Below are 26,036 nucleotides of genomic sequence, written 5' to 3'. Positions count from 1 at the left end.
AATGGTACACCTGTAGGTACAACTTGTGCTATGATCTCCCGGAAGAAAACAAATGATGATTACAAATCACCGAATTACGCAAAGGGGGTTAGAGGATAAAAAAAGAGCATGGAACCCCGCGAGGGGAGTGGTCACATAACCGAAGAGACGTTGATCCATTATAAACAAGTGGACAGCCAGTTATAATACCAGGTCGAACTTGAATTTTGAATGTGTCGTTTGGTCGCGTGGATGCACTATGAATTTTTATTATACAGACTGACTTAACAAGTGATAGAAACAACTTTCATCGTGACAAAACAAAGTCGTTTCACTAAGTTTGCAGGAAAGAAGTTCGCATTAATTATGATCGAATTTTTGAGTGATTCTACAAGTATAAATATCAGCTAATTAATACAGAAATGTAGCATTTGGTCTCTTTTGAAACGCGGTTCCGAGAATCCACGGTTACACGTATATTTCGTCTGAATGACTGTAGAAACTCGACAAATGCTAAGTTTGGAAGGAATGGCATCGAAACGGCTTCGACATTCATGTCGAGACAAAAGGGTAGAATTTACCTCGAACCGCATGGCGGCTCTTTGTTCCTCTTGATAATGATGCTTGGGATAGGTTAGGTGTTTAAAGATAATTAATAGTTACACGGCTCGTAAATATCGGTACCAATGAAACGTGGCTGGAGTACGACGTGGGGGTCGGTAAATGGTTTCCGGCCGCGTAAGAATGGATCTGTTGTTTCAATTTCTTAGAAACTATCCCTATTCTATGAAAGCTATTCGAGGTTCTGATCCGTCGGATTACTCTTAAGAAATAAATATCGAATTTGATACGCATCAATATGTAGCGTAGGTATATCTGTTTTACAAGCATTCACAATGTTCCATTTAAAACGATCCCGAATACGTCAGCTATAATCTGAACCGTAATTACTTGGCCAGTGTTGTCAACGGAATTTTCAATGGCAATGCCATCCACGTGATTACATAAAATCGACGAGTGGGTAGTTTAATAACTGGGACGGCTATGGAAACGAACGATCCGAAACGATGGGAACGAACGAGAGCGGCTTTTACCCCTCCAGGGTGGATCAGCCGGTGGAAGGAAAGCAAGGAGGAGCGACGTAATTCGGGACAGGAGGAAAGGGTCCTCCACAGGGAGTATAGAAGACGACGGGTGTACAGGGGTAGAGGGAGAATTTAGATGGGGACAGGAATGGTAACGGCGGACAAGAGAGAAAGAGAGATAGAGAAATAGAGAGGGAAAGAGAAATGCGAGGGCGCGTAAGGGTGGCAGAGGCCTGGAATCAATAGTGGCCACGCACCCTTGAAGAATTTTCGCACCAGCAGCCCGGATGTCTCAGGACGAGCTGGGAAAACTTTCTCTGCCTCTATCGGATTCTGGTTCACGGTGACGAAAATAAAATTAGAAGTATGGTATATTTTCTTAACGAAAGTCTACGAGGTGTTATCGTTCATATTCGGCGAGGAACCTTGTGTTTCAACGACGAACGGAAAATAATCAGAGACTGTAAGAGAAATGTTTAATATTTTGTGGAACAGCATGTAGGACGAGTCGATATGTGATAGCATATCGATTGCCATAAATGTAGGAGAAATTTTTAGAAAATTTTCTCAAACTTAAATACAATAAAGAAAATTGTTCATATTTTAAAATTAGAAGTGATTTATTGTTGTCCTACATTTATGGTAATTTAAGGAATTTCAATCACAAGATAATTTGGCAAAAAAGTTTCAAGGTAAAGAAACTAATTCGAAATTAATACATCGAATTACTCAGCGTGAAAACATTAATTACACAGTGTTTTGAGTAAGAGAAAGTGTCTTATAGATGAGTGAGCAAAAGTAGAAAGGTTACGAAAAATGGCTCACCTCCAACCACTTCCAACTTGGCCAAGTGAAGATTCTGGTAGGGCGTCGCCGCTACCCCTGAAACAAGGAAACGGGAGGCTGTAGGATATACAAAGGATACAGGAATACTAGGATAATAAGATAAGGTATTCAGGATCAGTATAATCACCCTCTTTCTCAATACACGCGTTCCGGAATCTCAAAAGGAGAAGAAAAAAAATACGTTTTTTTTTCAAAATAGTTTAAAGATTTTCTGTGCGTAAAATGAGTCATTAATGTTTTCTCCGAGCAGTGCGAATGTTGCAACAAAGATTCCTTGTGTTCGATCGCGTATTCTTTTTGGTCTCAACAGACGAGAGACTTACAAAGTTCGAAAGTCGGGGCTCGACATTCACGGGGAGAAAAAAGTTTCTTACCGCAGATAATTGGAGGCCTCCGCGACATGCATATTAATTGTGGTCTATCTGACAGAGGATGAAAAAAGAATTAATAATAACCGCGTCACGGTGATACCGATCTGGCCGGTCGGTTGGCCAGGTGCAGCGTCTTCCGTGATCCGTGCATATTCTTGGGGGTTTCTTTTTCACGGTGTCGTTCTTTTGCCTCGGTCACGCCAATTAAGAGGCATCGCCGTTAAAATCACCTTTACGCTACTTTCCTTACCAGCTACCGTGCTTTCAATTTGTCCCGAGAGAAAGTTTTGATTTTGGGTTTTTTTTTTTTGGAAAATTTTCACTTTCACCGTTCCCACAGAAGACTTCGAATTTTTAATATTATATTCTGCTATTGTACTTTTAACTTGTATCCTAATAATGTTACAAATTATATATAAAAATATATGTATATATATTTATATTCTGGGCTTCATCAGCTCATTTGTTTTGATGGAATGATTGGAAAACGAAGGCGTCGAGAGTGATTCCGATGGATCACAGCAAAAACTGCATTTTTTTGGAACATCAAAGGTTTAAGATTTAACAATCAGCTGTTCTTGTATCGTCTTAAAGCGGAACCATTGATGCACCATTGCTACGATGAGGTGAGTGCATTGAAGGCAAGGGAAGATGAAAGAAAAAAAGGGAAATGAGGGGAACACGCGAAAGAGGAGGGTATATAACAATTATTGCACGTCAGCGTACCTCAATTTTGAGATAATTAAGCGAGGCCCTTTACACCTGCGGATCGTGCCATGTCTGTACACGCGCATACCCGTGTAATTCTTTTTTCACCATGACGATCTCTGCTCATCTGTGGATGTATACGCGTGATAAGGAATCGGGCGATGAAAAAAATCGCCAGACGGAAGAAAAATTAAACAGAAACAAACCCTAACCGCCTCCGCTTTTTGTTCGAGAAAAAAAAAGAGAACAGCTATCGTCACGGCGGAACGTTTTGTGCATCTTGACTTAATGTTCTTACGTGCCCTTTTCTTCAAGGATGATTAATAGCTATTAACAAGGGAAACGAAGCACGGCAACGCTCGAGACAAAAACCACCGAACGATTTCACATCTTAAAAAAAGAAGAAACGTAATTTACTTGTAGGCAAGCTGTTTTAATCGCGGCATTATGCCTCTTACGTCGCCTGCTCGGGAATATTAATTACGCCTGTAAGCGGCTGTTTTATTACTTGAATAAATTCAGTGTTACGTATCTTGATGAAAATTACACCGTACAAATCTTTGTTGTTGTATGTATCATTTCAACGGAGAATAGTAAACAATTGGAGGGAAAATTAATCGATGATTTTCATCGGATTACGATTTTCATTAGTTTCGAGAAATTCGATCATTAATTGTTCGCCTGATGAGGTTCGGATGGTAATCGTATTGTCGTTTCGGCACAAATTACTTTACTTGACATTATGAAGCACTTGATCGGTATTCCGATGAAGACCCCTTAGCTTTAATTGAAACGTTCCTCCGTGTCAGTCACTTTCGCTTATGTACATCAAGCATAATCATGCTTGCAGTTTAATACATTGAATGCAAGGAGGGTCATTGGTGGCCGGCATTACAAATTCAATACCTTGAAGGCCTTTGTAATTTTGTGTCTAAAACTATTAATAGAAAAAATATATATATACCGATCGAAAAATATATACTTTTTCGAAGTCGGTTAAAAAATAGCAAACATTAAAGTTCAGAAAACTTCTTGCAAGATAATGATAAACAAGTACAATCAATTTGCTCCATAAATTTCAATAACGGAAAGATAAAAACGAAATGGTTCGCAAATATTAACCGGCTAGATCAATGGAATTTTCAGAAACGTAACCCCTTCGAAGACAAGTGTGTGAACGCAGCTGCACACGAGACTCCTGTTCATCAGGATATCGTCCCTCGAGGCTCTTCGGAGGAAGATACTTTGAGCAAACATCGGAAGAAGTGATCCTATCGGACGGGTGCCAGTTTGTCGTTTTTGTTTTCACTCGTCCGTAGCCACTGTTGCTGCTTCTTGTAGAGAAAGAGGATCGGTACAAGAAGAAAAGTAGAGGCGCGAACGAAAAGCAACAACGAGCGATCCAGTTTTATGTTTATCTGGTCATTCTTTATACGCGTCAATTCACTGAAGATCGTTACATAAAGAATCACCTGATAATCCTCGCATAAAGTCATACGTGTAAAACGAGTGTTGAGAGATGAAATCGTGTTGGGATTTGGAAAGCGAAATAAATGGGAATACCCTTTAGCAGGGACTTTGATGTTGCTTCGTATCTAAATGACACCACGTACTTTGATCTCAAAAGATACAAGAATTCCCCCTTTTCTTTTATGATTATTCGTTTGTTAATACTTTGACGATCAATTTTGATTTTACCTTATTTTTATTTATTCCATCAGATACCAATACTTAACTAGACTATGAATGTTTATATAAATATATATTTTTATAATTTTCACATTTTACGTAGTTCACACTTTACCTAATATTTTGAGATGAAACGGATAAGCATTAGTATTACGACTGATAATAACTAAAAATTGAAAAGAGCAATTTACACTATCAACGCTTTCGATCATTAAGGTGTTAATGTTTGCGGCTTTTGATCGTGAAGATAAAGATCCCTAAGGTTTGTCTGGACAAAGTGCGCTTGCGTGATGCGACATTTGCATTCAATGTGGATGCAACAAGTGCAGAACTGAACATCACCGGCCCCTCCGTAAGCTTACAATTGGATGAAGATTTAAATTGCATTCATGGTGCGCAATTTAGAAAAGAAGGTCTATTCGAAAACTAAATGATTACTTTTTCAGAAGATTATTATTTATACACGTATTATCAAGAAATGACAAAAAGAATCAAATTGAAATTGAAATAATTGAAATCTTTCTTAAAAATTATTCGTGATTACACTTGAGACATTGGTTGTCGGATTAACGAAAATAAAACCCATTCGCACGAGAAAGAGTAATATGATAAACGTATTATATCGCCGTCCGATGTTTCCCCACTCGTTAATCGGCAAAAATTGTCCCCCGTAATAATCCCATCGCGCTTGAAATGCATCGCACACGCACCGTCCCTTCGAAAGATAAAAAAAGAAGAAAGAAAAACTAAAAGGAAAGAAAGAAAAGGGAGGAAAAAAAAACACGTATCAACACAACATCCAGAAATTCGAGTTGCGCCTGCGTGCCGAAGCAGCCGGCTGTGCATTGACGCAACAAGTGCATGCAGGATGCACCACGAGCGACCAGGGAGAAGGGAAACGGGGTTGGGTGGGGTGGTCTGAGAAAAGTGGGGAGTCGAAAGGGGTAGAGGACGAGCAGAGGCAGAATTAAATGCAAGGCGAGGGAGGGGGCACACCACCAGAGCAGGGCACGAGGTTGGCACGCGCCGAGTGCAACGATTCACTTCAAGAAAAGAGAGAGAGAAAAGAAAGACGAGAAGAGGCAGCCGGAACACGGCATAAAAAAAGAAAAGAAGAGAAAGTGCATTGCAACGAAGGGAAGAGATTAGTGATGAGCTATGAAGCACTTTTTTTGCTTTCGATACAAATTCTATGCAGAGAAAGTTTCAAATCACATTGAATTTTATCCAACACCCTAAAAGTCTTGAACTTCATGCAAATTTGTCAAAGGGACTTTTGACTATTTACCATTACAAGAAATGCATCAATTAATTTTTATTTTGAGAAACACGAGAATTCGAGGGGACAAGTGATACAGACAAACGACTGGTACTTGGAGTGCAGGAAATGCAAACAAAATGCATTGAACCATTGCGCCGGCCGGATCGCCACCGGCTGCAGGGGTTTAATTTACCCCCGTGTATGCCCTTCCTATCGCGCAACCTGACTGACCTGATACGCGCCACGAGGTGCAGCGGTCTTGTTATGCAAATGAGAAAAGTGCACTCTGCGTAAATGCAAGTGGAAAGAGACACAGGAGGTTCACGCGTTTGCACTTGTTACGGTAACTATTATTGTCCAGTCTTGCCCGGTGGTAATTGTAATTCAACCACCGATTACATTCTATCTATAATCTAAAGCAATTAAAAATTCAGCAGTTTAAATTGCAATACGACAGATGCACCTGGAGAGCCTAATGCAACAAAACACTGCAATTATCCGCTAAGTGACACTGGAACGAGAGATGCTAATTGCATCAATTTGATTGAATTTACAACTGCATCTCTCATGAGTTGGTTTACCGCAACACGGGTGTGTACAGTAGAATAGAATAACGTACAATGCACGTGCCTGCATTGTATGGATGCACCGCAAAGTGAACTTCCTTTCATCGGGTCTATAGCAACCTCTGCGGTCATCGTATTAAACATGTGCATGACTTACAGTGTTTTGAGGAAGAAACCACGTAACGAAAGCTGTGTACGAGTCATGAATGATTCAATGTAAAGGAAATCATACAGCTGCAAACCAAATAAGCAACCTTCAATGAGGATACCAGGTATCTTTTACTTGAATAAAATAGAATGTCAAAAAAAAAGGATTTAACGAAAGTCCTTAATTAAATAAAAAAATGTTAAGTCATCATCCTACTCCATATCTACATTCGTGATGACAAGATTAAATAAGAATTTTCTTGAATTTAATTCCCTACTCAGAGAATTAAAATATTTACTATTCATGCTATTCATAAATTGTTACTGTTAAATATTTATTTCCATCCCTTACAACAATCCTTACCATCATCTACAATTCTGAGTACCTTGCAATCTATGCATATAGAATATCCATAGAGTTTGCTCACATTCAATACAACCGGTTCAATCAAAACGGAACATCTGTTTTTCATTAATATTGCAATTTAATGTGTCGATCAGTGTCCTCGTATATGCATAAAATTAAGCCTACGACTCTCGACAGATTCATTCAGAATCTCCAGGTTAAGATAATAGAGATAAAATGATATACAAGTTGTCTATAGATGTGACAATAAATATCGTTAAAATGACATCAATAGAGAGGCGCAGGACGATATAATTGTCACCATTCGTTACGAATTTTCTGTTCGGTTCTCACAGTCACAGAGGCTACGAGTAACGTCACACATTGGCGGGCTTAATACAAAGAGGCCGATAGAGCCAGTTAAAGGAAATAGAATCAAAAACGCGGCGGATCCCATGGAATCATTGTAAAGATTTTTTGAAGGGTGAGACCCTCGGACTTTTAAACTAGTTTCCGCTGCTACCAGTTTGTTTCTCGGTGGTCTTCCTCTTTTTTCTTTCTCCACCTATTCTCGCCCTTTCTTCTTCACTTCGCTGTAACCATCTAACAAGAGTGCTTTACATTTGAAACATATCGGCTTATATGGAAATGAATGTTTAGCCATGCATCGGTCCTTAAACATGAAAAAACGACGGAGCAATGCTCGCTGTTGGAAGCTGATACGCGAGTTCTACGAGCGGTGCAGAAAGACAACTCGGAAGTGACGCTCGTCCCTTCGAATCGAAAAACCGTCTATTGTCGGACCGAAGATGCCTTCGTTCAATCTTTTCGCTGGCAATCATGAAAGAAATTTCATTATGACAACGGTTACATTCGTTGCCCTAATTGAATGGGCACACGAGTCTGGCAGGTTTATTTAGACAAATGATATTCAATTCGATTGTAAGCTTTAATAATTGTTGTAGAGTACGTGTTCTAGGAGGCCTAGCAGCTAAGACCTGTTGCTGGAAAAGATTTTCTCGCGTCAACCGTTTGATATCATGATAATAGCTTCGCACCATCTTTAATTATGCTTGAAACTTGTTGCTAAACAAATTCTATCCTAACCATTTGATTTTCTAATAATAATTTCAAGGTCCTATGTAGAATCCTTTTCTCGTTTGTACGGTGTCGGTGGAAAGGCAACTGAATTAAAAAGTGCCGGCCGGTATGGCTCGTTATACTGTCCACTTTCTGTGTGCTGCATTTAATTGCTCTTATCTGTTGTCGAGTATCGTTACGACCGGCAGCAAATCCACGGTTTATACGATTGCCACGTTCGTATGGTCGATAAGGTTTCTTGTGGCGCGAGGAGTCGGTGGTATGAGTATATAAACGAGAAGAGAAACAGAGAAAGGAGCGAGGTTGGGGGATGGTGAAATAACAGATTGCAGTTGTGGCACGAGCGAGCAGCCTGGGCACAGCTCGGAGCTCGTAAGGAGAAGGCAGGTGCCACATTTTTTTTTTTCTCTTGAACGCCTGCTTCACCACCGAGAAGGAGGCTGCCTCGGTGTGCAGAGGCTCCCAAACGCTTCTGTAATCGCGCTCGAAAAGAGAAGGTTTTTTCGAAAGACAGAGAAAAAAAAATGCTGACCAAAAGGTACGGTAATTAATATCCGACAGAAAGTGTTATACGTGACGATGAGATAAACCCAAATCCCTTATCGTTCAAGTAGAAAATAATATATCAACAGGAGGTCTAAATATTCGTTGATTTCATGAAACACGTAAAGGTGTTTCAGTTTTAAAAATTTGTATCTTCATATTTTATGGGTTATATCCTTCTCCATTAAAGGAATGGTTGATTTTTTAAATTTTTGTACAACTGCAACAACAATACGTACCAGGGATCCATGTGTGCGAAAGGTACGCGCCAGCATGCGAAAAAACAGTGCAAATGTAATTGGTATCCTACAAATTGGCGTGCATAAATACGGGCAGATATGTAGTACCAAAATGATTAATAGAATTGACCGTTGTGAAAATCCAGCTTTGCGTAAATTCAACAATTAGTATGATAAATTTGTGAAAAAAACTTGTCGCTCTTCAAGCAGAACGCGTAATTGAAGATTTCCGTTTCGTTGAGTCAACCCTACGGTTCCTTTGATGATACCCGACGATTGTTTAAAATTCTACGACGCGGATGAGTTCCACTGACGATAATCCTCGACGATTTTTGCTTGGACACGTTCGGCACGAGTTCGAAACTCTCGCGTACCCGGTCGCGCGGCGCATTTACTCGCGTGCGGCCAATTATGCACCTCGTTATGTCGGTATTACGCGTGATCTCTCTTTCGATCGAGAAATTGCTTCCAGGGTTAATAACCCTTCGTGAAGTTTGTGTAAGCGATTACACGAAATTTTTTTTCCAAGACAAATGGACTATTAGCACGTAAGAACAAGTTCGTTTCGGTGCTTTCCGCGCGGTAGCCAGGACGTAATGAGCCGAATAACTTATGAAAATGCTTCATTTGTAATGTACGCGTGAAGCGTGTGTAATCCGGCCGTGTATTTCCTGCACGATCACGAGATTTACGATAGTCTCTGAAAGAACGGTTAACAATTTTCGTCGACCGAACAACCCTTTAATTATACTCGCGATGAGACGCGTCACGATTCATTTACTTAACGGCCCTCTCTATTTCAAATCGTCAATTTATATTTGATATTACCGTCAGCGTAACGTAAACGAGCACCTCTTTTGTTTGAAACCGAAGAAGAGAGTGGATATATAAAGAGGGTAAGATGTTCGATCGAGAACGATCATCGAAGGGAGGTAGCGTCTTACTGACCTATAATTACGTAGATTTTGCAATCGATACAGCTATATTAATAGAAAGTCTAACAGACGTAAATAACAATATTAAAAACTTACCGTTTCTTTGGTCCACTGGCCACCGATGGCTCTACGACAAGTGCTGATCCGAGGTAGGTATATCCTGAAACAAAAAATAACAAAAGGAAATTATTTTTAATAAACATTCGTAGCGAAAGGAAAAATAATCAGCGCTACGTGATATATACGTACTTTTACACGAGGAAGAAGCAAAGCGACAACATTGAAATTTAATCAAAAGAACGATACAATCAAGTCGATTATATTGCAAGAATATTCTCATAACACCGGGACACAAAAAAAAAAATTAGTTCATTGAGTCAGTACGGGCAACCTGTTTGAAGCCGCGGTTTATCTGAACTATGACCCTGATTCGACCGGCCGATGGGAGATTTTCCCATGGAAAAATACATTGAACACCGGTTTTGACCCGAGAAGTAGAACCTGATAGTTGCTTCCGGGTTTCGATTTCCCCGTACACGGTGTACAACCGTGCAAAAATCGCTGCACTAATATATAACTATCGCACACCTAACTCATATTCTAATCAGGATCAAGAGGTTATGTGAACGTATTCGTGGTGATAGTCCTGTTGGCTGACGATTTTTTTGGCATGGTCCGAGGGTCAGAACGTGTATGTATACGTATATACTTCTACATAAACATTTCCTTTCCTAGGCGCCAGGTGTCTTCTGCCAGTTAGACCCATCTAATTTTCCCTAACCAGTTCCTCTATAAGCATATTGTGAAAAAAAATCTACGAAACCATCTTTTGTCAGGCGAGCGAAATGACCGTTTTACATTCATCGTGTACGATCATGGAAATATCGCGAGAAAATAAAAAACATTTTATAAAGAACTCACCTTTTGTTCTATTTGAATTAGCCGCGAATTATTTGCTATGCGCAGTGCAGTGCTGCGGCAACAGCCTGCGCGCGCATCTATTTTAAAATCAGTCAGTTACGACTATTAACGCAACGGTGACAAGAGATATGTTTCCGTAATAGAAAAGGTTATAAACGTTGATTCGTAACGGGAACGGTGGCTGAAATCGTGTGTGCCACTTAAATATATCTCCGAGGATTTGTTTTGACCGTGACGAGCAGGTATATCCTTTGATTACTTCGCAGCACGCTTGTCTCGAATAGCCTAAGAATGTAAACAGAGTTCGAGCAGTAAGTGTTGTGATTCCTTCGCGAGCCGAACGTAGTGTCGTTTGCTCTTTGATTTCGCATAGACGTTGAACTAAATATTGCATCAATTCCGTATTAAATCGTTTTCTACTCGCGTAAAACGTATTCGACTTCCAAGTACAGTACAAAATATAGGTAAAGGAATTCGCGTATCGGGTCAGTGACATGTGCTTCGAAACGAAATGCAAATGGCCGTCAGCGGTCAACGAACAATTTCGGAGGAAGAGTGTTACGTTTCTTGAGACTGTTGATACATACTAAAGACGTTTGCTAATTATTATTAACGGATAAAAGTGCTCAAGAAAAGAAGATAACTACAAGCTTCAAGACATGGCACGCAAATACATGGAGCTAGGAACGCAATAAGGCGGATTACAAATACAAGCGTGGAGGGGGTACTACTAAAGGTAAGTGAAATTAAATTTCATACATACATATTGAAAATTTCAATTATTTAATTAATTAATTAATTAAAATAGGTTGGTAATAAATTTCGATCGAATAGGTTAAGGTTAGGTGGTTGCGTGGTACAGATACACAGGTTGTTTATGGCATTAAAAATATTGGAAATATAAAAAATTAGCGTGCCCCATTACTCTTGTTTCTACATATTCAATATTTACGAGGAAAATGCTATTAGCAATACTGTGAACATTCTGTATTTTCGTTGGTCGACAGTATACTTTACAAGTTAACAAGAACCATGCGGTTTCGTAAGTGTGCTTAGGAGTCGGTCTCCGAAAGAATGGTATTCGTTCACGTGAATTAGTTACAGTTGGGTTGCGATAGAAGTATAGAAAGCGAGTAGGCAATTCGATGATCCAGGACGAATATCGATAATGATCTCGGCGCTTCGCGTTTTCGTACGCGTAGAATGGTACTTTTTTTTTTTTTGAACGAGCCGAGCCTGCTTCAGAAAAACCGGGTAGATCTCTCTTGCGAGGTACAATGGCGTGTGGCGAGTGGCGGAATTGTTCGCGAGGAGTCTATTAAATGCAGCAGAGAATGCTCGGTACAATGAGGGTATATAATATAACCTACCGGGCGGACTAGCTTGGGAATTTGAATGAATCAAAAATGCGTGCATTAAACGTAAAACTTGCGAGAATAAGACGGTCAGGCGTTTATGGTTATCTCCTGAGACCACTTGAAAGTGTAACAGGCTGAAAAAAAAATAGATGGTAGAGGGAAATTAAAAAGAGGGAAGTAACCCGTAAATGGCTACTCGGTACGGTCCCGTGTCGAGTCTCCCCTCGAATCTCACCCTGTATATAAGCAATAACTATTCGTAAGTGTTTCTATGCACGAGTGCTCGAGCTACCATAAGTACCGACAGGTTTCATGCGAAAGCCAATTCGCGACAAGGTGAGAAGGAGAGGAAAGGGGATGTAAAGGTTGACGAGGTTTTAATTTGATTCTAATGCCGCGTTAAATTCGACGTCTGCTTTTATGCTCGATTTTACGTGTTTGCCGTTTAAGAGGCTATCAAAATGGGCTTACCGAAATAGATTCAACGGATGGTTAACGCGTACCGGTTTAACTGTAATAATGATTAACGAATCTTGAAGTAGTGCTTCTACTTATGCATATTAACACGAATGTTCTGGAGGTTAGCGATAACCGGCACCGCAAATTAAATATTCTTATTTTTAGAAATTGGAGTTTCGGTACGTCTTACAACAGACAATACAGTTTCATAGGTTAAACGTTGACCGCGCTTCCGGCGGTATCGCGTTACCGTTCTAGGGTTGATAAATGAAAAAATTTGGGCATACGTTTGACAAAAACGGGACACCCGTTATACGGCTAAAATATACTGGCATCTCGCATGGGGCGCGCTGCTAAGAAATGCAGAAACAGCAGTTGCTATGCTAGGTGGTACTCCCTACAAACACACGCACGCGTTACACACGGTCTCGAGCCTCTTCTCCTTCTTTCTAAGCACCGCTGAAATTCATGCATACAAGAGAGACGGGCACACCGAACAACCACTCGTATACATAGACGCGAGAGGGTACCCGCGTTTTTACCCAGTCACACAGAGATTTTAGGGGTTCCTCGTGTACGTATTTCTACACACTCTGGCATCGTTGTTGGTGCAACGTGCGCACGAGGGAGTAAAATGAGAGAGATAGAGCGAGAGAACACGAACTAGAAGAAACAAAAAAGGGGAATAGAGGGAATGAGAGGAAGTGAAATAGCTGTAGTACGAGGGGTGTGGCAGTGGTGGTATTAGAAGGGAGCAGAAAAGAAGGGAGTAGAAATGAGATAGCGTAGAGGAGGGACGACAAAGGGTAAGAGTGAACGGGATGGAAAAGGGAAACGGAGAGAGATAAAAAGGGAAGGTAGGATAGAGGGATAGAGAAAGAAAGCTGTTTGAGCTAAGCGTAGCCACCAGCAGGGTCTAGAGAAGCGGGTTTGCGGATCGAGTCGGTGTATGTGGGCAAGAGAGTAGGTTAGCAGGCTCTCCCGAGGGAGAAGGTAATAGTAGATTGTCCTGTTGAACGAGCAGGATGGCAAGTGCCTTTATAGTGGGTCAGTACTAGCCGGCACCCGGCTAGCAAGCCTTCAAGGTCTCCTTAGTGCTCCTACCTCCTCCCTCCTCCCTTTACGTCCCACCATCTACCCTCCTGTTACCTTACAACGAAAACTGCCAGGTAGGTGAGGCTCGACGAGTGAGAGAGCGAGCTTAGGAGAGCTATCCGGAGGTCGTCGCAGCAACCCACCTAATATATATTCATTCTCTTTCTCTCTCTTTCTCTTACTCTCGCGTACCTTCCCTTTTCATTTCGCTCTCACCCTCTTTGTCCCTCTTTCTTGATACGTTTTACCGGTTCCTAACTCAAAATCTCGTCAATTTTTGCTCGACGCTGAAACGGCCGAACGGTTTTCAACACAGACCACTGATTCTTATCATAGCCGATGTTTATGCAAATATTTTTCTTTACGCGAATGATTCTTTCCGTAACGTTAAAATATAAATTGATGTAATCGACGGAACAATTGTCGAGTCGCGAAAAGAATAATCATGAACCAGCTTATCGGTTATCAACGTTTATTTATAACGTTACGCGTTATTAATAAAAACGCCGTCACTTCGATATCCGATAGCTTCACCGACCAAGGTAACGTTAACTTTACATCCGAGACGCTGGTGCAGCGTCTTTCGTTATCTCGCTACTCGATACTCCGAAACGGTTTTTCGATGCACTCCGTACACTGGCCGCTGCAAGTACCGGGACGTTTGTCATTTTTATTGATTATGTAATAATTTGATTGAATTTTTGAATTTTCTTTAAAATTTTGAGAAAATATAAATTTCCAAGTAAACAATTTTACTGCTCTAATAAATGAAAATTTCAATTGTTCAGACACAGACAAAATATACTTTATTTTACTCGAAATCGCAAGGATTCCGAGAACGGAAGGATTTTCGTGGTTGTTTTCGAGATCTTGACAAATGTAACTGTAATATTAAGAAATATTGTTACAACGATAAGGCGAGCCTTACAGGATGACATAACAGCGAAGAGTTTCTTGCGCTTGTGAAACAGGAAGGGAGCGAGAGGGCAGAAGAGGGAAGATAGGTAGAGATAAAGAGGGGTAGCGAATGAGAGAAAGAGAAAGAGAGAGCACCGGCTCCACGGGGAAGTAATAAAATATTTGGGTAGCGCTGAGCGGGAATGGGAATGGGAATGAGAACAGGTTCCTGTTGCGCATTCCAGGCCAATGCTGAATACCGATGCCTTGGACACGGCGGTTGCCACGGCTAGGTACATAAATTACTATTGAGTTACAACTCGCTAGTTCAGTCCCACGGAAATCGTTTGAATCGTGTGTCACGGGTCAAAATCGCACCGGATCAACGGGACATTGTTCCACGTTCGATCGATCGATCTCTTGATTACCAGAATCGTGAATAACGTTCACTGTCAAATTCCAAATATTCCAAACTATATTAAAAAAATTGAATAGATAATAGATAGAACATTCTAACTAAAGAGGGTAATATTTTCATAGGAGAGAAAAAAGTAAAGTCCGTCGCGTTGATGAAGACATTGACGAACGTTAGATGATCTAACATGCGTGACTGATTATACCTACTTTCTAACGGAGTATAATTAAGCGTAAGATGCACGATGGCATGGTATTAATCTGAATTTCGTATCGGTAGAAGAAAGCGGAAGTCTGTAAAGGCGAGCGGTCCGAATGATTTCTTCGTAAGAAACGAGCGACATTAGTACATACCTCGATGTGTCCATTAATAGCAGGACGGATATTTCTTATTAAACGAAGAAAAATATCGGTCGAAGACACGATATCTTGGCGTGTAACGTCGCTTTTGTGATAAATAAATAAGAGAAAAATTAGAGAGACGGAGAAGAGTGTACGCGTGGAAATTGTCGCGCGTGGTGAGGAAATATCGTGGAGATATCGCGGTAAATAAAATTGGAGCAGTTAGTCGGTCGGAGCCACGCTCGTTTTCGGCCTGGCAAAAGAGTAAAGCAAAAATTGCTTCAGACTCGGTTGGCCTTGTGGCATATTTCTTTCTCTTTCCCTCTATCTTTCGTCCTCGGTTCCACCCTCTTTCTTCATCCTGTTCGCCTCCTAGCTCGCTCTTTTTCCCGCCAAACTCACTCGGTTTCTCGGTTCCTTGTCGCACACCCTTGTGCCGCGCTCTCAGCGTGAGAGCGGCCACACAAAGAGAGCACCAGAAGCACAATGGATTACTTAGACGGGTAGGTTAGTTTGCCGAATGAAGCGAATGGGCCCACGCACGTTAAGATAGGTCCTGACTGGAGAATCCGTAGAAAGCGCGGCAAACGCAAAATCTTGGCCTTAAGGCTACGCTTACACTGCAAGCGTTTCCTGGCCAACTGATCTACTCACGGATAACTCATAGGAATAGCCCGAGGGGGTATTTTTAGTGTAGACACGCATTTTCGATCTGATTTTTAGCAATTAAATTGAATTAAATTAAGTTGAATTATCAAACCTCATAAATTGATGCTTTATATTTGTATTATTTCATTTTTTAATTCTCAAGCATTTATTATTTATTTTATTACTTTATTTATTAGAAAACATATATAATAGAATCTCCATTAACCAGGTCACGATTATAAAGTAATAAGACGTTTGATTAAAAATTGCAAGAATTATAAATAATTGATTTGTTCAATGTCTCGTCTCTCGTATCAGCGAGACACTTTTCTCAGGAATTCGTATAAAGCATACAACTTATAGTCACAACAATTCGTGGAAAAAATTCATTAAATGCAACGTATCAATCAATATTCTTCCCGTAGTCGGCTGCGTCGAAAATAACTACGGTGTATAGTATACAGTTTCCTTCGTAAAAAATGAAACGAGGTGAGTTTCTTCCTAGAAACAGCATGTACATATTCCCGCAAACGGGACGGTAGGAGTCTCGCCTGTTTTACGACGAAACTGGGAAATCGGATAGCCCAAAATCGAGGGAATCTGTTGACTCAATTCTCACGACGTGGGGCACCCTGTTATGTACTCCGTTACCGAAACCCATCAAATTTTACGCGAATACTCTTTTACAGTTTTACTATTCGAATTACAACCCTCGGATGAAATTAAATTTGCAAGAATACGGTTCTCAAAGTAACATTTCAAATCAGGGATAGCTAAAATGAAATAGTAGAGTACTGTATTTCAAATGCACTGTCTCTCGACTCCGTATCTTATCGAAACATGAAATATGTATTACGATTGTCGACCAGGCTCGACTTACGATTTTTGGTGGTCAATGGAATCGTGAATACGATTGCATCACATAGTAAATCACTCGTAAGAGATTGATAGCGTTTTATGGTTATCAGTGGTCTTCGGTAACGAAAAATTAAACGACTCACGTTTTATCTGAAAGCATCTCGTTTAATTTGTTCGATTATTAACGTTTTCAATATCTTTTCATTTAGTTTGCGCGTTTAACAGTTCGCCAGTCTGATCGGCCGGTTATTTGTAGTTTAGATTAATAAAATTACACGTCGAAGCATGCCATTCGCGATAACGACTTTTATCTATTAGCGAACAAAGTTCAGAGTTTCGAGTTTGTATAACGTTGCCGAGCCGTTTCACGAATTCCCCCGGTGCTAATAAGATGAAAACACGTACATACGTCGGTATCATCCGACGACTCCTATCTTAACATAGTAAATCGAGTTTTCGAGGACGCGTATGTTGCTCCGTGTTTATCCGTTTCATCGACGACAACTTACCAAGTGCGTCGCGTTTAATACACGCGAATTTGCTGCCGTTATCTAAACGAGTCTCTCGTTAGCTGATTGAACGGACGATCGGGAATGATAATTTTGACGCAATTTTTTTGGAGCAATGGTTTTACACGGAGGCGAATCGTTGAATTCGATAGGTAAAAAAGAAACGCGCCAGCGGAAAGGAAGAAAAGAAGAAGCATAAGGGAAGAGCGAAGTAACAGAAGGAATCCACCAGGGTCTCCGTTCGTTCGTAGATTAAATCACTCGGTCACTTTTCTTTCGTGGAGCCGACCGGGACAAAGGGCGGCGTTTCTCGGAACGAGGCTCGCTCCGAGACTTGAGAATTAAAATAATATCCGCTCGTTCGGAGATTAATGGCGCCATGCCGAAGCAATTTTTCTACGATAAGGTTTAACCCTTTCCATATCCCTCCCTGCACCTTCAATCATTCTTTTAATCATTTTCCACGAGATCTCGCGTTTTATATACATATAGTAGCAAATGGGTTAATCAAAAATTGCTCCTCGATTCGCGGCAGAAAATCAGTATCGCAAAGTGTCTGTTGACGAAATGCGAAATCACCGTGAGCTCCGTTTAGTATATGACAGAGGCAGGTGCGAACGAGCTGTCCGTGCCTCTTCTCTCCATCTTTCTCTATCTATCCATCGATCTTCCTTTCCTCCTGTCTTTCTCGGTTATCCTTCGATGGATACGTCGTTGTCCGGTTCATTGACACCTGTCGAAAGATTCGGGTTTCTTTCTTCGTACCTGACAATTACGCGCACGTGGGGCCCAAGCGGATTCGTTGCCGCCGCAACTGGCGGACGTTGCTTCTCCCTTTCTCTTTCGATCGTTTTTCCCCCCTTGTCATAAAGAAGTGGAAAGGGGAAAGTAGATCGTTTCGCCGGTAATTTATCGAACGCAAGATGCCTTTTCGATGCGTTCCCGATAAGATTTACAGCGGGCTTTCTTAATAAATACGACAGACCCCACGCAACGCGGATTTCTTTTTTAGGGGTTGCATTGCATTTTGTGTCGGATATAGTTGATCGTGAATGTAACGTTGCTCGATATCTAGCAACACGCACGCACTACACACATAGACTCGGCTATTCGTTAAAAATAGGAATTACGTAAGCGAGGTTTAGGGAGACGCTATCGCATAGAAAAACGGCGGTTGATAACGATAGGATACGATAAAGAGGAGCGCACCTACTTTTCCATTGGAAAAATACGAGACGAGTGAAAAGTCCGGGGATTTCGTTCGTCGGACAGTTTGAGTTTGATAGAGTTTGAGTATACACACGATACGTAGAGGCAGGAAAGATTTCCGCTCCGAAACAGTGTGGCGTCGAGGACATAGGAGTAGCCGAGCGGTATATAACACGGTTACTTGGCCTGCGAAGTCAACGGCCGTGTATCTAAAACAAACACGTGTCTTCAAAGGTTCCTCGACTTGAACAGAGGCCACGATAGACGAAGACAATATAGATTAGAGGGAGAGAAAGAAAAAAAGGTCGCCGCGTGGGAGAGCAACGGGGAAAATAGTGAATTGCCGGCGAGGCCGATATAGAAACACTCGAAATAGAAGCTGCGAGTTGGGATAATTTCACGCGGTTACCTATTGTGTATCGTTATCGCTTCTCTTACCGATACCGATTTTATTTCATTTCCATCATCGTCTTTCGAACGATCGATTTATATCTTGAGTCAAAAAAGTGAATTACACGTCTCGCACTCGTGCTATGACATTTGTTTTTCAATTCTGATAACAACCGGTGTTAGACAAATACCACTAATTAACACTTTACTTATCGGAAGCGTGAAGAATATTAATAGAAATTTCGCATACCATCGATTGTTGATTGAAAATCAATTAATATATCTTTGATTATCATTGATTCATCTGTAAGTCAGTTGAAGTAATTCAAACTAAGGCCCGGTCATTTTAATATTCAGTTATTATTGTAACGAATAAAGTTCTTAATGAGGTAATATGTATTAAAAATTGAAACAAGTAGGGAACAAGTAGGGAATAAAAAGAAAAGGATTATCACCGTACAATGTCATCGTAACAAGAGGATTTTATCGTCGCAAGAGACGCAATTAAACGTCGAGAGACGCGATTGAGTAATACCGAACACATGAAATTATTACGTTTCATTCATTTCGTAGTAACGAGTGTGCTGATATCTCACAATGGATTTCTCGCTCCTGGTCACAAAGGCTCGTTCAGTTAATGAAAGCGAACGGTTAGATGAAAAAGAAAACGAAAACGAGAAGAGACATCGCACACCCTCTTTTCGTCGCTCTAAAGATAGCACTTCCTCTTTGCAGACGCGCAAGCACTTTTTGCGTTTAAACTGTACAGTCGCGACGACGTTCGATCCAGTTATTTTTCATCGTTGTTTTTAACGCGATATTTAATCAAACAAATTTTCATAACAAAATATCGTAAAAAAATATCGACAAAAAACGGAGTTGTTTTACGCATTCCTCGAACAAATTAATCGTTCGATTGTTATCAATTACAGAAAAGAAAAACATTTGATCATACATTCGTATCTTTCTCAGGGAATAATATTTATTAAACGCACCGTAATATCGAGGAACGAGTACAGTCTACTACTCGAGCGCTGCTAGAAAGCGCGATAAAATTTTGGACTTGGTAGTCATCGGTAGAAATAGATAACGACTGATAAAATAGCTGGTACGAAGTCTTTTTTCGGTACGCTGCTCGCGTCGAACGAATAGCCATGAAAAGTTGCGGTAAGGCTGTTCGATCGAATGATTTTCATTTGCACGATGTATCCGCGTGATGTAATTAACTTAAATCGCATCTGTTACGCGCGTGTTTCCTCTTCGGGGTTGCCGCATCCGCGGCGCTTCCTCCGATGTAGATCGATAAGATAGATGAGATTTCGAAACGGATAACGCTAGTAATAACGTTTCACACGATCTGGAGAAATTTTTCTTTATCGTAATGAGATCGTACGTGTTAACGTTGGATTACCATTTCTTCGATTTAAATTGATATTATTATTTAGCACCGGCGAGGGTTTCGTTTGCGGTTTAAGCGAAACCGAATCGTTAAGTTCCACGAGTGTCGGTTACCGGTGCACTGTTAACAGGTAACTCTTTTTTTTCTGGAGGGCAGGTGGTGGTCTTATAGCAGGCACGCGACAAATCAAGCAGACCGAGCCATGGACAACTGCGAAACCGCGATTAAAAGTAAGAGGGTGATTCAAGAGTTCCTGGAATCTCTGTGTCCCGATCCATTAACGATCGATGTTGCATTAATGCGACATTTTCTCTGGGATTTCTTATTTTCAAGCACATTGCAGCATCGAATTCTACTTTTTTCAGTGTCATAATTATGAAAAGTGATTTCAATCGTCTATAAAATATTAATCAAAAAAATGTTTTAAAATTAATGGAAACTTTCTTATCCGTGATAAAATATAAGTCATACCAATTTCTCGGGAAGTTTTTGAATCACCCTTTTACACTTCTTTCTCGCCTCTCGGATCGCGTTAGATACACGGTGATTCATCGAACTCCAAAACGAACAGATCACGACAACGTTAAAAGCTTTTTTTTTTATTATAGTCTATTTCTTTCAATGAAATAGTAAGGACGCCTTTAGATCAGGATGATTCAACGCGTTCAAAAAAAAAAAACGAGAAGAAGAATGCTAATTCTTTCGCGGACAAGTGGCAATTTTGGAAGGTGCTCCAAAACGTATTTACAGTACAGAAATTTATATTATCACAGAATGAAGTAATTTTTGTTTAAACAAGTTTGTATTTAGAATCTTCTTGCCGAAGGACTTAGTCTTCCTAGACAAAAATTCTAGTTAATGATTTTGTAAGTAAATTTCCTAGTGAGTTTTTATGAAGAAACTCGAATCGTCGGTAAATGGATGTCGGTGCTTGTAGTCTGGTGTAGTTTAACCGCGACTAGCCTTAGTTTAGTTGGTCTAAAACGTAACACAACCCACCAAACTAGTTCTGTACTTGGCGGTAACGTTCTCGGCACACGGCATTGTATCCAAGGTTCAGCCCCATATACATATGTACCAGTGCTGCAGGAGCAACGACTGAGCCTTCTGTATTGCTAACGAAATAGAGGGAGAGGACTATTCCCTATGAATCGTTCCAATGTTCGTATATACCGTTCCTCTTTCTTGCAACCCAGCTTCTAAGCAAGCCGACCGTTCTTTTTGGCTATTCTTTTGCTACATTTTGCGTGCCTGTCGACATTTTTTTTACCTGCTCGCATACCATACCTCCCGATTGTCCGACGTGCAGTATACACAATAATTGCTGGCGAATTCATTGAAATTATTAACTCATTAAAAATTCATTAAAACGGGAAAGAGATTGAAACGAGGGATACAAATATCGTATCTCGACGTCACTTTCTGGACATTCAGAGAGAGAATTTATCGTCAATTACGAGCCGATTGGCATCTCGCATGTAAGGGACTGTCACGAACGTGACAGTCTTTGCGGTCGTTCGACACGAAACGAATCGTTTTGCAATTACATGCATAAGTGGTCTCGTTAGCCGGTGTCAGCTAGATCGTTTCAGTCTCCTGGGTAACTGAATATTCTTCTCATTTCTCGTGTCATCGATCTTTTTCTTATCACTGTTCCTCGGTTCGTATACCATAGAGTAGCACACCGTGATTTGTCTAACGATAGGTACGGTTTATTCAAAATAAGCGTCGACTAATAAAAATAAACGTTAGATCGTTTGAAAAATTCGTGCCATTTTGAAATTCTCGATTAAAGTAGCATTTTTAAAGAAACAGTCTACCAGCGAAAATAGACGATTTTGAAAATGGCACAAACTTTCCTGAAAATCTAAGAGTATTTTGAAACGTTCGAAAACGATAGAGGTAATGCATCGATCCGATATAGTACACGTTGATACACGAGTGATAGACTTACATACGTAGTCGGTGTACACCAGTTACAAAGTCATCAAGGAAATTTATGATCTGGATTTACTCGATTTAACATGGCCGTGTCGCGTACGACGAGTGTGACTAACCGATTTCGACGGCCAAGCCGAGACGAAGTCGACGGTATTTCACGATGTAAATTTTAACCTCGACATGGAGCCAGTGGGGAACCATACGTCACGCGTACAGACGCGACCTTGACCACGTTTTTTAGGCGGGAGAATCGCCAACGTGCTGGCATGGCTCGTCTATAGCCGAGTATCGATCTAACATCTCCCGGCGAGGATGAAATTCAGTACGTAGGGTCAGGATTTATATCGCAGACATAACATTTTGCGAAAAAATTAAAGGATCTTTGAACGATTCCCAAATTTGAACAATTCTTAGTTACAGAATAAAAACCTTATCTTTACTAATTTTAACCCTTTAATATATATTTTGATTCGGGATTGCATATTACGTACAAGTTATCTGGTCGAAATTTTGTCGATATTAGCGATAATTGAATTCCAATCAGTTCGATTGGCGACGCGTTATCGCTCGTACGATACTATCGTAATTCCTATTTATTTCTTCTCTCTTTTCAATATGAAAATTCACATTATTACCGAGTCGTACGGCCAGTAAAGTAATCGTATCGATCAACGTAGTTCGTTGTAAGCGACACGGACGATTATCAGAAACTTATCTCAAAGACGAAACCCACACGCGTGACCTTGCCGGTACAACCGGCTCCGCCATCTTGCTGATGCGTGCGCCTCTCCACCACGTGGATAAGTTTTCCACACGACACGAGTATAGTCTCTCCCGCCGATATTAGGAGGAATTTGAAAAACAACTTATTCTTTTTCTTTTTTCCTTTACATAGAAATTTTTGCATAATTATTTACAGAGACGATTGCGTTTGAAATTGAACCGAGTGAAAATATTGAAATACGTTAGAAAGAACGCGCGGCAATTCATCGCGGATAAGTTATTCGATGAAAATGAAAAGATGAATCTTTTTTCAGCGGAAGTATTTTCGAGGTCTCGAGCAGAGGCTCTCAAACTGATAGACAACGAACAGTGGTTGTTCATTTCGAAGCAGATAATTCACAAACGTTCCTTTGTTTCGCTTCTATATTTACAGTTCTAATGAATCGACAGATGATTTTTATAATTCTCATGATTTTCGTCGAAATATTTTCTTGGTTACATGACGGTGAAAATTGGACGATCAACGACAGGACGCGACTGTTCTGTCGTCGCGAAATATAATTGACGATCGGTTCGTTCAATAACAACGTGAACTTGTCTCTACCGTACAAATATAGGTTATCGCGAAGATGCAATATAGTATATTAATTACGTAGATTGGATTGGGGTTGATTACTCATATATATATATATATATATATATATATACAGGATATTGATCTTTCGATCGGGGTATAGGGAGCAGAGTAAAAATGCAGGAAAGCAAATGGTGTAAAGCGTATATACAAGCGTGCCAAATTTTATATTTCTACTTGAAAATATCTTACAAACTAATTAAAAAAAAGCATATGTATGTATATACAAGCGTTTACAATCGGAACGCACACTAATTAGAAAAGAATTTCTTTAAATATTATTCGTTCGAGTTTGGATTTCAACGACGATAGTGTTTCTAGTGCGTGCAGATTGCAATAAATTATTGTGCCCAAAGGTACAACATTGCGTAAAGCGATAAAAGCGTTCGATAAGTTGCAAATTAAATGATCAAGCCTCAGTTAAGTCCATAGTGGTCTCCCATAGCGAAGATTCTCCTTCTTCGTTCGGTCATGGAACAGTGACAGCAGGGCCTGTAGCGTAATAGCAAAAGCAGCAACAGCATAAACGTAGCGACATATTATCAGGATTAGTAAAAAGCATCTTTACAGAAGGTATCGGCGTAGCAACAGCCGATATCGGCTAAACGTAACAGAGGAGTTTAGCAAAGTTATCTATCCAAGCGTTATCTGATTTAAATCGTTGATTCGGGACTCACCGTTAAGTTTGTCGATCGCACGATCGGCTACAGATTGATCGGTACAGTCGACGAACGCGTAGCCGCCTCGTTTGACCAGGATCGTGGTGCACGACAAATTATGATCCTGGAATAGTTGTCTGAGAGCACCCTCGTTACAGTCCGACGGTAGATTACCCACGTAGAGCTTCGACATGGTGGTTGGCTCGATCTTGGACGCTATGGTGGCAGTTTTCCCCGAGATAACGGTCTCGGTCACGTGGCTTGAAAAACTTGTAGCTCGGTGGCGCGAGATTCAACGAAACGATCGCTGGCGATGGTATACACACGCCAACGGGGATGATGATCACGACGCGAATACCAAAAAAGAAACGATCGAATGTTTCGCACCAGGAGACACGGGATAAAGGGGGATTTCACCGATAGAGATCGTAGACGAATTCGATGAGGTTGAAGTCGAAGACGACGACGACGACACGAGCACCGCACGTTTCGTGGAGATCGTTAACTGTCCTCTGGACGACGAATTACACGTACGTTTTCGCGGATAACCACGACCACGACCACGATCACGATGTTGGACGATCCTGTTTGTCACGTAGAAGGAAACGAACACGAGAGCGCGCTTTTGTCAGGATCTTGTTCTCTACGGCTGCTTTTTTTTTCTTTTCTTTTCTTTTCTTTCGATTATTTCTATATCTCGGAATATCCTGGCGAACACGATTGTCTTTCTCGCGTGATACTCGGCGTGATTTTCGCGCTAGCACACCAAAAAAAAGAACGAACCGGACACAAGAGGTTTTTCCGTGATATCTTGAACGATCTTCTAAGCGTTCCTGCCTCTATATACTGTCTTTTGTTTTCTTCTTTCTTCGTTTCCTCTGCGTAAACGGCTGTCTATTTCCCGCTCGATCCGTGATACAACGACTCTCTGTGTCACGTCGACTCGTCACCGGTAGTACACAAACCTGGCGTGTGTTTCCGGTTGTAGTGGATGTCCCTGGAGGCAGCTAGATCCTACAAACCGACGAGGATGACTGTGCGACGACCGATCAGCCGGACTACAAACTCCACGACTACGTTGGTCTCTTCTTTAGAAACGACTCTTGAAATTTTTTTAAGGTTAAGGGACGCCAAGTTGACCGTTCTCTTGACGATTCACCGTGTGCCCAGCGACTCCTCCTCTCTTTCTCTCTCTTGTTCACTCCTCTCCTCTCTCCTCTCTTTGCGACCACGACGCACCTTCCTACCAGGCTCTTGTCTCTTTGGCTAGACCACGACACAACGTCTGAGGGGCACTCTCATTCGGCGTGTTTTCTTTCTCTTTCTCCACCTCAACGCGTCTCGATCCGTCTCTCTGTTACTCCTTCGCTCCTCTCTCGTTCCCTCTTTCGCGTGTCCTGGGGGGCAATGCGATGCAAACTCGTCGCTCTTCTCCCTTTTTTACAACCCTGATTCCTTCTTTCTCGCTCCTTTTTAATCCGCTATAAAACCGTCCCGTCTCCTCCTTGCTAGTCGCTTGTTGCACTTTCTCACTCTTTTTTTCCCTCTAACTGTCCATCTTGCTCTAGCAACTAGAAGTTCCGAGCACCAAGCGGGAAACCGACTCGAAATTCGCGACCGCCTCGTCCCCGATTGGTCGTTACCAGACCACGTGGCTTACCCCACCGACTCACGCCTCTACTCCCGATTGGAGGATTTTTGCACGCCGGTTTTCGCAGCCGGCAACGTGCTTGTCTGCGTTACGCGCTCGCTCGTTTTCGCGTG

The 26,036-nt window shown here is 41.1% G+C and overlaps 2 protein-coding genes across 2 annotated transcripts in view; one reads left to right on the top strand and one right to left on the bottom strand.

The window, feature by feature from the left end:
• Positions 1–9,908: 9,908 nt before the first annotated feature.
• On the bottom strand, positions 9,909–24,547 carry LOC114872025 (insulin-like growth factor 2 mRNA-binding protein 1). Its single transcript, XM_029178750.2, has 2 exons — positions 24,291–24,547; positions 9,909–9,976 (listed from the first exon to the last, which is right to left on the bottom strand). Exons 1-2 carry the CDS (start codon positions 24,463–24,465, stop codon positions 9,909–9,911), a joined length of 243 nt encoding a protein of 80 aa, XP_029034583.1. The 5' UTR covers positions 24,466–24,547.
• Positions 10,789–26,036, top strand: part of LOC114872024 — a 38,248-nt gene continuing 23,000 nt past the window's right edge. The window contains exon 1 of the transcript XR_003788688.2: positions 10,789–11,473. The gene's annotated coding sequence lies outside the window, so the exon portion shown is untranslated. The remainder of the gene's footprint in view (positions 11,474–26,036) is intronic.

This window comes from Osmia bicornis, chromosome 2 (assembly GCF_907164935.1).
Source record: "Osmia bicornis bicornis chromosome 2, iOsmBic2.1, whole genome shotgun sequence".
In the NCBI taxonomy this organism is placed as follows: Eukaryota; Metazoa; Arthropoda; class Insecta; order Hymenoptera; family Megachilidae; genus Osmia; species Osmia bicornis.
The sequence above is the reverse complement of the archived record's forward strand: the minus strand, read 5'-3'. Positions and strand labels throughout refer to the sequence as shown.